The 12,709-nt window shown below is 35.4% G+C and overlaps 1 protein-coding gene across 2 annotated transcripts in view; it reads left to right on the top strand.

The window, feature by feature from the left end:
• LOC587846 (72 kDa type IV collagenase) overlaps positions 1-10,139 on the top strand; it is a 36,023-nt gene extending 25,884 nt beyond the window's left edge. Inside the window, exons 4-10 of one of the 2 annotated variants that reach the window (XM_030984782.1) lie at positions 2,340-2,653; positions 3,176-3,331; positions 4,432-4,488; positions 5,736-5,887; positions 6,828-6,969; positions 7,511-7,765; positions 8,272-10,139. In XM_030984782.1, coding sequence (XP_030840642.1) covers positions 2,340-2,653; positions 3,176-3,331; positions 4,432-4,488; positions 5,736-5,887; positions 6,828-6,969; positions 7,511-7,765; positions 8,272-8,396 — 1,201 coding nt within the window. In that variant the 3' untranslated portion in view covers positions 8,397-10,139. The remainder of the gene's footprint in view (positions 1-2,339; positions 2,654-3,175; positions 3,332-4,431; positions 4,489-5,735; positions 5,888-6,827; positions 6,970-7,510; positions 7,766-8,271) is intronic. The other variant, XM_030984783.1, reaches the window with a different exon arrangement.
• The last annotated feature ends 2,570 nt before the right edge of the window (positions 10,140-12,709 follow it).

Raw genomic sequence — 12,709 nt, 5'->3', positions numbered from 1 at the left:
CGTCCAGGATGCAAGTTTTCACCGTTTCTGATCCAAATATGATTGGTAGGCCTATGACTGTAAGCTATTAGGAATCCTGGCCTTCAAGCGGACGCATTTCAGATGTAATTAAACAGTTCAAGGGAGTGAACTTTCTGTAACTATTTAATGTTATTAAGAAGAGGATTCGAGAGTTCAACCACGGCAGTCAGGTGACAGGACCTCGTACACTGAGGACATCATAATTTGATTAAAATACATTTTTTTAGGACGAGGAAAGACGTCAGAATTTCAGTAGAACCAAATGGTGCAAGGTCCTTTATTATCGAACATAAACTTTCATTAAGTTTGTGTCATACACTACAATACCTTTAAAGTCTTAAAATAATGAAACATGATTGTCCTTAGATATCACCTTTGAATAAAATGAGTACGACGTCGTTGTCTTCCTCTTCTTCTTCTTCTTTTCTTCTTCGTCGTCGTCATATTATTGATACTATTATTCATTTCCCCTTCCTTTCCGTTTTCTTTTCAATGAAATTAATTTAAACGTAAATGGTTAAACCACATGAAACTTGTTCATCTTCCAACAGACAAAAAAAAACTTTTATTTCCCCTTGTGATGATCTTATGATAGCTGTAACTGTCATGTATAAACCGTATCAAATCGGTCATATTTCAATAGTGCTATTCATTTAATATAAAACGTTAACATTTTAAAACAGCCCCGGTGCACTCTCCTTGTTACCCCTTTCTCTGTCTCTCTCTCTCTCTCTCTCTCTCTCTCTCTCTCTCTCTCTCTCTCTCCCTCCCCCTCCCACCATCCTCTTTACTTCTCTCCTTCACTTCGTTCACCTTTGTCCCACTTTCCATTCAATAAACCACATCTAAAGACTACCCAGAGTGATCTTCTTCCATAAAAAATGTCCATGCCCTAATTTTCGTCATTTATTCGAAATAATTTAATTGTTGCGCCACCCATTGCCTTACTCTTGCTATGGAGATGATCTATGCCCCCAGTAATGCCCTCCCTCTTTTCCCCTCCTCCAAATTATTTCATTTTACAAAAAAAGGAACAAAATTCATTTACACTTTCGAAGGAGGAGGACAACGCTCCATTTTGGCTGGGGGCGACCCTGTGCTGTGTCCTAAAAGTTCACAGCGAGATCAATGAACACTAAATTATTTGCATTCGCCCATGGGCCCATGGAGTTAGCAGACGTTTTTGTTCGACGAGTTATCAAATTATTTTCCGATCGCGCAGCTGTGCCCTAGCTGTCGTGCGATCTTCTTTTCAAATTAATTGTGGTCAGGGTATAGTTTGTAAAATGAAACACGTGTAAAACAAATCAACCAGGAGGTCTTTAACACAATTTAAAGTTCTTTCTTTTCACTTCCAAGAAAGAATACAGAATGCAAGTCACCTATAAATCTCTTCCTTTTTTTTATTCAATGCTATTCAATTGTGTTTGGCCAAAGGTCCTTGAACTCCCAAGTGCGATTGGCCTGGGGGTGTTTCACAAAGATCCTAAGTTGAACTTATCTCTAAGTTGGACTGAACAATTATGGAAAGCTGTTAGCATTTATGAAAATATTTTGTAAAAGTTAATTTAAAAGGCATAAAATGTTGATTCTAATCATTTATATTTTCTATTATTAAGGAAATTTCATGTCCTTGATGTGGAATTTATCAAAATTCTAAAATACTTCATTTTTCGATTGTGAATATATTTAATTTCAAGGCTACAAATGGCTCTCCATAATATTTAAGTCCAACTTAGAGTTAAGTTCAACTTAGGATCTTTGTGAAACACCCCCTGGACTTTCTAAAGCAAGTCACTTTTCGAAAGCCATTTGCCCTTAACACTTTAAAGTATCATAACTAAAGAAAAGTTCAAATCTTTCTTCTACTTTAATACACTATAGTGTCTTCTTTAAAATATTAATTTACATGATTTTAATTTATGATACGATATATATATTGAATTCTCTTTAGAACGCTGACACTACATGTATAAGAGTGATACAGCTGTCAACGCCCTAAAATCTAAATGAATTAAAGAAAACAATGAGTGAGGACATTGTAGTTCATTATTGTACTAATGTATCCGTTAGCCAGAAACCTGACATTTTCATAATAAGCACATTAATGTTATAAATGTCTAGTAATCCATTTTGCTTCGAAGCTGTTTTGGTTTGTGCTCTATTTGGGACATTTGTGATAAATATCCAGCATTTTTATTTTTGACGTAATATGTGGAATAGTACATTTGAATTGAGATTTGTTTTCTTTCTTTCTCATGCTAATTGTAACTCTTCTTCAATAACAATTTCATTATATTTCTCCTTCTCGTCCTCAGCCTAGTGAACTTCCCAACGCGAGGCGGCATCAAACTCTCCGATCTACGAAACACCATCAAACGCGCCTTCGAAGTCTGGAGCGACGTCACACCTCTCGTGTTCACTGAACTCCATGGTCACGAAGTCAACCAGGCGATGGTCCGTATCGCTTTCATGAAGGGTCGTCACTCGCACGACCTCGAGCACCCGATCTTCGATGGGCCCAACGGCGACCTCGCGCATGCCTTCTCACCGAAGAGCGGATGGGGCGAAGTCAACGGCGACATCCATTTCGATGACGATGACGTGTTCACACTTGGAAACAATGACAGAGGTAGATCTGTAATTTGTTTTCTTCTTTTGTTGTTTTTTGGTTTGATGATACGATCATGGATGTCTTTCGTCCTTCGTTTCAGTAATTAACAATATAAAAGGCTGTATGTGTACAGGAAAATTGGAAAGAACTTGGATATCTAAATAATGATAACGGAAACGCAATTTCAGATTTAATGGAGATCAAGATGTCAAAAAATAAGCCTTTGATGTACCCTCATGTCGGACATCGAGGCAAACACAGTTATTATAAACAGCCAGATTAGTCAAACAAGCACGGAGTGGGATAAATATCCGGCAAAATTCTCCAGTTTTATTACGATTATAATGATTATGGTACGTTTGTCGAACAAAAAGGTCAAAATTTAAGAGAAAATGTACTACGCGGTAAATCGAATCATTAATAATTTTGCTGAACAATATGCAGCGCTTGTTCGCTCATTTCATTCAATGCTTCATGTATTGAATAAATCTCTAAGAATTGTTATCATCATTTTCTTTTTTATTTTGCCATTATTTTCAGGATATAACTTTTTCCAGACGGCAGCTCATGAGATAGGCCACGCCCTCGGCTTGGATCATTCGAATGACCCGGAAGCTCTTATGTGGCCCCACTATCACTTCATGAGGGACTTTGAGCTACCCGACGATGACATCAGAGGGGTTCAAGCTCTTTATGGTAAGATTATGATCATAATACTAAAAACCATATACATTTTGAGTATTAACCTGACATACTGCCATTTGAAGGATCATTTACTGTGCTATTTGAATAATTCAGTTTAATATATGTTATCATAATATACGTCTAAATTCTTTTTCGTTAAATTAAAAAATAGCCATAATTGTAATGCAGAATCAACTCAGCGTTTTAACCTATTGACTACCAAATTCTTTCATTCACATAGGCTTGGTACCACCCGGTTAATATTTGTATTGTTAGAATTTAGAATTTCTATCGGGGATTGTCTACATACCTAGTTTTGATATAAAGAAGTATAATGTGACATCTGAAAGTTAGCCCATTCACCTGTAGTTCATTTCCATACTGAAAATACTGAAAGTAATTTGTGAAACAATGGTTCTTGAAATGTATGATTTCTGAATCTACAATTCATATTATTTGGGTAGCTTGATATTATCAATATGTTATTCCTTTCCAGAGAAATGAATCACTACTCTGGTAGTAATGGGTCTCCAAGAGTTTTTGAGCGGTATGGGAGGTGGCGCTCTTTACATTTTCACCAAAGTCTCTTTTTTTCCTTTTTTTTCGCTGCGTTCACTTAATTGATGTTTCATCGTCACCACATTTTCTTTTCCTTTTCACCATTTCTCATTCTCTGACAGCTGTCTGTTCATCTACTACAACATTACGTGTACATATAATATTTTGTTCTACCATCTTCTCATCTCTCTCCTCCTCCTCCAACTCTTCTTCTTTTTTTTTCCTCTTCTGCTTCGTATTTTTCTTCTTGTTCTTGTTTTTCTTCTTATTATCATTTTTCTTGTTATTGTTTTTGTTGTTATTGTTCTTCTTCTACTTCTTTATGACCATTTTCATTATTTGTATTCTCGCTATGCTGTATTGTTTAAACGTTGTCTTCTTCTTGAAATTTTCTTTAACATGCTCGTAGTTGTTGTTGCTGTTATTACAGTTGCTCTTATTGTTGTTGTTTGTGTTGTTATTGTTAATATTGTTCTTGTTCTTGTTGATATCTTGTACTTTTGTGTTAACTCTCATATTTCATCACACTCTCTGACATGTTTCTTTCTGTATAGGACCTAATCCCAATCCACCAAAGCGTAAACGTAAATCACGAAAACATAGCAAAAAGAGTAAGCAACCGAGGACTGTTTTCCAGAGTTCATTCCAGCATCCATTTCTTTGAGCTGATTTTCTTTTTTTCTAACCGATTTTCATCAATTTGCATTCATTAATGTGCATAGGAAATTTCTTTAGCTGCTGTGAGGTTTTTCATTTGAAAATATTTGTTCACCCAATTCATTTTCGTTCATCAAAGTTTTACGTTCGAGTACTCCACTAACAATTAAGTCATAATGTACATATTCAATAATACTATCATTTGCGCATCATAAGATCACTAGAAATGCAAATAAAAGTCATTACTAATATTGCAAACATCAATACATTTCAGTTGGTATGTTATCAGCGAGAAATGTCAATGGCGCTTTGTTTTATTAATGTCTTCTGATAAATGTGTGATACCCGACATATTAAGTCATTCAGATGAATTTTATGCTAGCTTAGTTTATTCAATTTGCATAAATATGAATAATGGCGACATGGACATTTTCTTCTCATCGTCCTTATTTTAATTTTCCGTTTTCCTTAAATCGCATGGTTTATTATTTTCATTTTTGCATCTGTTCAGTTCGTGCCTAATAAGAATATATTTGATTTCCTCACAATTTGCTGTGAATATTGTTTTTGGTCATAATTATTATTATTTTATCTTTAATCAGTACAGAATGCACGAAATGGACAATTATTTGCTAACTTTTGTTTTGTTTTAATGACAATATACATTGTACATATATGTTAAAGTATGTCGATCCCTTCAAACCTTATCAATATTAATGTTGCAAACGACTCAAAGGCCCACTGCACTACTTGTAGCTACTTGCGCCCTCTATATAACAAACAATGCCTAATCGGTGACCATTGGTCCCCATGATCCTCTTTTTCTTATGTTAACTGAGAGCTGAGTTGATGAGATAACCACCTGTCCAGTGACCTTGCAGGGCAGTCTAATCCCTCCTGTAAACTACGGCAGATAAGCATTATTTCATTTGAAATTTTAACTTGAATTGTGTCACATAATTTTACCAAATACTTTATGTGGTTATTCATCTTTAATTTATATGAATATATTAATTAGTATCTCAATAATATCTCTTCATTTATCATCATGATCATGAAAATCATAATAATACCACTTTCCACCTTCACTTTCTGATTGTACCTTATCGTAGTGTTCAGTGTGTCTAATCACATATCGTTTGATTTAAGGAGAAGCCTTATTCCTTATTTCCTATCCCTTATTTTGTAATGATTTTTATAGGAACGAAGACCAGTCCTAGGGTGCCCAACGTGAGAATAGACCAAGGTCCAAGACCGAAATCAACTTTAGTCCGACAGCCTTCGAAGAAATCATATTGCACGTCTGGGTACAGCGCAGTCACTTCCATTAGTGGCAGTATCTACACATTCAAGGTTTGTATAACACTATGTCGTGTGTAAAAAAAGTACCTAAATATGTCCTATTTATAAGTTGATCTATTCTTTATGTTCGGACTACTAACATCTCATTCTTAAAGGTTTGATATAACATTTGAGGTTTCATGTGGACGTGTAGGGTAAAAAGATTGTGTTTGCTGTCAAGGGTGTTGTAAGTAGCGAGACTGGTTACACTAATGTGATTCCTTTAAAACTAGGCCTACTTCTTGAGTTGGTATAATAATTATCTGTTCTTTCTTACTTAAATATACTAATAAAGTATTCAAATTCGTCTTCTAGAAAAAGAAAAGGGGATTTTTCTTTATTAAACATGAATCATGATTTAAAAAAAATAAAATCACTTTTAGAAGGGTATCTTGCATTCTATGCCAAATTGAAACACTTTGACGACCATGACAAAATACATTCGTTGTGTCAGAGGACAGAGCGCTTCCATCTTCCATGTCGATTATAATGATGACTTTTACGTGACTGAAACGTCTTCAGATATCTCTGACACTTCATAAAAGACAATGCAGGGGCCCTTCAAAAGAAAAATGTTTAAATAACAACCACATCTTCGAGCAATAATCATATTTTTATGATAATTGAATCAGTCATATCACTTCTTTAGAAACCATTTTGTTTTAAAACGAGTAATGGGTCTAACCGAGGGTACGATTATAGTTATATACGTTATAGAAGTTACGATCATAACTGAATCAAAGTGATCTGGAAAATGGTTAGATATTGGATAATGGGCACATTCCCACCCATCGAACGGTTGGAAAAGTATCATATTCTTATGCAATTTGCGTGACTGCTTATCTTTGACTCTCTCTCTCTCTCTCTCTCTCTCTCTCTCTCTCTCTCTCTCTCTCTCTCTCTCTCTATAGGCTAAACATTAAAACGCTTTGTCTCTTTTGTTTCTCTTTAGGGTAAATTTTATTGGCGATCATGGCGTCGTTTGCTCGTCACTCCTAAGGATGGTCGTAAGATCCATGATAAATGGTACCACCTGCCGGCCAACATCAGGGCATCGTATCAGAGAAGAGATGGCAAGACCGTCTTCTTCAGAGGTAAATCTTGGCGTTTGGTTTAGTAAGAAAGGGTATATTGGAGCTAGACTAAACCGAAATACATGTATATTGTAGTTTATGCAGTTTTCAAACAAAATAATATTACACATATTAAAAAACTTTTGCTAAAGATAAATTAATCTTGAAACAGCCAAAGTGGAATCCCCCCCCCCCTCCTCCCCCAACGTTTGCTATTTTACGTTTGATAATTAAGTTATGCCGCGAGTACTCGTGAATTTTAATTGAACTGATCGGATTCAACCATTTGTTAACACAATGAAGAATCGTATAATAGCGTTGAAGAGAAAGGCAACCTTATTTTTGTTTGTCTTGTCATACAATTTAGATATTTTTTTCACTGCAAGATCGAGATCCGTATGGCGCCGCCGTTATCAGGTTATGACAAAAGACTGGGGTTAAAATAATAACGGTTTATCAATATTCAAACTTATTTTGATACTACATGTAATTCCATGTTACCATACGGTATTATTTGTCCAAATGGGACTGACACATCTTGCTTCATCTTCATTCTTTGCAGGTGCCAAATATTGGGTTTACTTCGGCTCTCAGATGGAGCCTGGCTACCCACGACCGGTGGCCGAGCTAGGCCTACCCAAGGGCGTGGATGCCGCGTTATCGAAGACCAAGGCTAAGACCTTCTTCTTTAAAGGAGACCAGGTCTGGAGATTCGATGAGAGGAAGAAGTCAGTGGATAACGGATACCCTAAGAAGATTGGAGAGGTCTTTACTGGTCTCGGGGATAAAGTCACGGCAGCTTTCCAACATGATGATGGTGAGCATTCAGACAGTCTCCTCCGTTAACTGCTATATACCCGAAGATAATTACGAGGAGCAACTATTGAGTTTGTAGGCTACCACTAGACAATCAGTAACCCCTCAGTTGAGTGGACTTAAATAAACAATAAAAAGAACACCTAAGCTATCTCAATCACTCAAACTTAAAAGAACAAGATATAAAACAAGAAAACAAAGCAAATTCCAACTTGAGTCGAAAATAAATAAACGAACACCGAAAGAAATTTCCTCGGACGACATTATTGTGTTACCGAATTCCCTGTATGTGTAAATCATTATCAACTTCATGATAAAGAAAAAAAGTAAACAAATAACATTAATAATTAGTAGAAGCATGGACAGTCAAGAAAGAAAATGATAATTAACTGACAGAAATTTTGTGTTTAAGAGACTTTTTAGATCGAAGAATTATGATGTTGTTCCGACCATGGTTGTTCAAACCATTTACATATATTGTTTTACCCTTTTCATATTTCTTTACAGGAAATTCTTACTTGCTACGAGGAAAGAAGTACTATCGTGTAGCAAAGGGCAAGTACGAAGTGGATCCGGGTTACCCTCGTCATTTTACCAGCGATTTCCTCGGATGCGCGTCGGTTACGGCGTAACCATAGCAACATGGTACCTCAACAAGCCCCTGATGTTGCAGTAATTTCTCAACGACACGCAACGAACTTTCATGGTGTTCCTTATTGATAAAAGACACCACTGGCTGTATATCAGTACCGTATTTGTGTATAGCTATACTTTTTCAACAGATGACCAAAATCTAGATGGAGTTGAAAACCATGACATGTACACGATCCAGACGACAGGTGGCGCTGTGATGATTCAGAAGAATCTCCGATTTGATTTTCAGGAAGCTTTTATAATGGAGTGGACGCAGCCTGAGTGGACGGATAACACGGCGGGATTATCTTTTGACTATTTCTCAAAGTGTCAATTTATGTTGTTTTCTGACTATTAAGATTACAAAGGGTACTCCTAGGGGAAAAGAACATAAACAATTACAATTTTGATGCTCACTTGAAGTATCATGACTGGAAGTCCAAAATATTTTCTGATGCGAAAGAAATCCTAAGATTCTCGTCTCCATTTTTTTTTTTTTTCTATTTTGTCATCATAACAGTAGGCAAACTCATTTTTTCCAAGACGTATAGGCTGAAAAGGTTGTAAATGGAGTTGTTGGAAGCGGATTTGTTAAGTCACCCTCCGAAGGGTTCCTGGGAGCGTGAATTGTTTGGAAAGTTCTCATTTTAAGATTATTATCATCGCAAGGTAATGTACTCAAAGCGGACATTCCTCAATTGAAGGCAGAGTATAGAAAGTGTACCAAGAGGGTAGGATTTTATTTAAAGATATAGGTCTTATGAAATATGATGGTCCAGTAAAAGTCCCAATGTTTTATCTTCCCCGAGTCTTTTTTTTTAATTTATACTGTTTTGTTTTCTCCTTACACCTTCACGTTATTCTAATTCGTTTCATTTTCTTCAATTTATTTTCTTCGCGCTTCTTTTTTCCCTATTCATTTCGATTCGATATTGTTTTGAAGCTCGATAAAAAAGCGCACATGGATATACTTCTGAACCCTACTATAATTATGTACAAATCTGTTGTAAGAATTGCATATTGTATTCTGTCCTTGTATTCACAATTACTCCGGTGTGAGGAGGGCATTGATCATTTTATATATACAGTTGAATAATGTGTTTTTATCTGCGCGTTCACACGTAGATTTGATTCTATGAATCATTATTTTAAACTTGCTTGATCACGTTACATGTTAACAAAAACGTATTAACGTCTGTACATCGCAGTATCGCACATACATGTAAATAATGTCTTATTTATCGTTCATTTACCGCTGGCCATACGATTCAACATCTCACATCTTGTTCCGTACACGTCTGAACACAATATATGGACAGCAATCATGATTCAAATCAAGTTGCAATTAGAATCACGTGATAAATCTATGTGAGAACACGCACTTTGTCTCTTTCATTATGAGAACACATCGAACATAAGTGAGAGGAGATTTTTAACAGAACTATTTTGTATATAAGATGTATATATAGTTTCACCTTGTTCTAACTATGTTTTGTTATAAAAGCGGTCGTTTTAGGAAATAAATGATAGTATTTTTACTATGCTGTTATTGAGGGAGATGTGCCAACTGTAGAAGAAAAAAAATACAAAGCGTTCTTTACTAACGTTTTAAGATATTGTGGATAATTGTTTGTAGATGTATTTTATTATAGCATTATCCGTCTCTACTTATCTAAATACATGTATTAAAGTTACGTATTTACCTCATTCTCAATAGTAATAAATATGTCTTTGTCTTCCTAGTTTACATGTATTTCCTATTGTAAAATTAAAGTGTCCGCTTTTGAGATGTTTGGTTTTATTTATATGTCGATGCGCGTCACACAATGTCATGGTAATTATATTTGATTTCTCTTTGGCTATCATTTTTGGCAATTTTTTTGTTTTGGAATGACAAGGTATTTTACCGACTTCGCTACCACTCCTGTAATTTATTTTTAATTGCGCCATCTTTCGGTCGAGGCGTTCACACGATTTCCGGTTCCTGAGCAGATCAGGTATAGATACGTAAATCAAAGGGAGAATAACATTCAGTGCCTATCAATAACACGTAAAATAGTCAGAAACAAGACTTTTAAAGGTTCGAACACTAGAAAAAGTGCAGTTTATTCCTGATTGTTTTACAACTTCTAATGAAATAATTTGAATGGCAAGAAATGCAATGTATTTTGGAAATAATATCCTCCAAAACCACAGGATTTCGAATAGATTTCTTTATACTAAATTGATAATTCCTCCTTGATATTTTTATCGTGACTAAGGTCTATATATGCCTACTGAAACAAAATCAATTTGAAAATATATCTCATATTATATGGTAATTACAAATAGTCCAAATAAATATACTTTATTTAATCTACCTTCGTCATAAGAAGTTGCCGAAAGTTATTAACTATCAACATTATTTTGTCCAACTCTCATCTGATTCTATTTGGCATTGTTCTGTTATAGTTACAAAATCCATTACCTACTGTGTATAATCGATGTTTTTATGTTTTCATTTAAAGTACGTTTTCAACTCATAGACTACCACTGATGAAATATGTTGTATGCATTATAATTATATACATAAATCATCATTCCTATTTCGTAAGATAATCCGATGCGTTTTGCGAGTGCACTCTATTAAGAATAATTTATAAAATCTTCCAGAATCCAGACCGATTTGATACCAGATAAAAGAAGAAAAAAGTCTACTGCTTACTTCAAAATTTATCAAAAGTGAAGAAATTGAGCTAATTAAAAAATGAAACTTTTGTAACATCGGGATTATGGAAGAAACTGGTAAGCTTGATTAACTATTTAAACGTTCATGCCCTATACATCGAACATCCTGAACGCTCCCATTTTGGTTGTACAAAACTCAAATGTACTTGTTTTTTCCCTGTTATGAATCAACATTTCATAATTTGATTCTAATGTACGTACCCCTTGCATAGTACAGCATATAAAAATGGATGACATGAGAATGTCAATAAGAATGAATTATACTCAATCTGTAATTAGATTGATGTAAATTTTCTCAACTTCCTCAGTTCAGTGGTGAATAATAATAATAATATTCAATTTTAATATAGCGGTGTACATGTAAGTCGTTTTGTATGTAGTATAGTAATATGTTGACGCTAAGGTATTGTGTATTTGACAATAAACTTGAATAGAACACCCGTGCTACATTGAATCCTGATTATGAGTGAATGAGTGAACAAAAACAACCACGATAAAATCAAAATGGTCTCCTCGAAAGTTTTGAATGAGAGAAGATAATTATAATTGCAAAGTGGATAACCGATGAAATGACTGGATGGCATATTCATGTGATTATGCAAAGGATAAGATTTCTGTTTCAAAACGATCTGTATTCAATGCCCATCTGTATGTTCTTGTTCCCTTCTCTCTTTCACTTTCACAAACAGTATTTCTTTTCTATCTTTCTCTTGGTCTCTCCCCTTCCACTCGTTTTAGTCCTCTCCCTCCTTTTCTATATTCGTATCATTGTAAATTGTAATTCATTCTCTTCCCCCCTTTCTTGTTTCCACCTTCCCCTCTCCTTTTATCATTTCTAATCGTGTTTTTTAAATAAAAACCTTTACCCATGTTATCTCCATGTTTTCTCTCTACGGATCAGAAAACAAACAAATTAATAACGAAACGAACAAACAAAACAAAATAATACAAGCGTGCGTGCAGAGAGAAAAATGAAGCGATAGCTTTACAGTACGAGTAGTGTGACGACTGAGAGAAAGAAAAAGAGAGAGAGAGAGAGAGAGGGGGGGGGGGAGAAGAGAGAGAGAGAGAGAGGGGGGGGGGGGAGAGGTAAGTATATAGCAGGTACCCGCTTTAATCTTTTAGACGTATAGTTGATTAAAATGCGCGCAACAGTGATCCTGTCTGGAACCTTCTATTTATAAAAGGTGCGTAGTTATGTAATTTGTATGAAATGTGGCTTCAAAGTATATAATTGATTACGACGTCGACATAATCTGTAGATGTAATGAATGCGCACTAAAATTGCGAGCTCTCTATATAGGGCTATTTCCACTTTAGCTGGTTGCATTGGAGCTTTAATATGCTATTGGATTATACTCCTACATGTTCATGTATCCGTCAAAACGGTTACGTCACTGCCCCCATGTTATCATGACAAGGGATAGACAGTGGAAGATCATAGTGAGTTTTTATCCCCGCGAAATGGCTCCCCCCCCCCCCCCCTCTCCTCTCTCTCTCTCTCTCTCTCTCTCTGTGCCAAATTAGTTAGGTCAAATAAACTTGATTCCTAGTTTTTTAAACTCACACTCCTTCCTTTTTCCCT

The sequence above is a fragment of the Strongylocentrotus purpuratus genome, unplaced genomic scaffold, assembly GCF_000002235.5.
Source record: "Strongylocentrotus purpuratus isolate Spur 01 unplaced genomic scaffold, Spur_5.0 spur5_scaffold_14, whole genome shotgun sequence".
In the NCBI taxonomy this organism is placed as follows: Eukaryota; Metazoa; Echinodermata; class Echinoidea; order Camarodonta; family Strongylocentrotidae; genus Strongylocentrotus; species Strongylocentrotus purpuratus.
The sequence above is the reverse complement of the archived record's forward strand: the minus strand, read 5'-3'. Positions and strand labels throughout refer to the sequence as shown.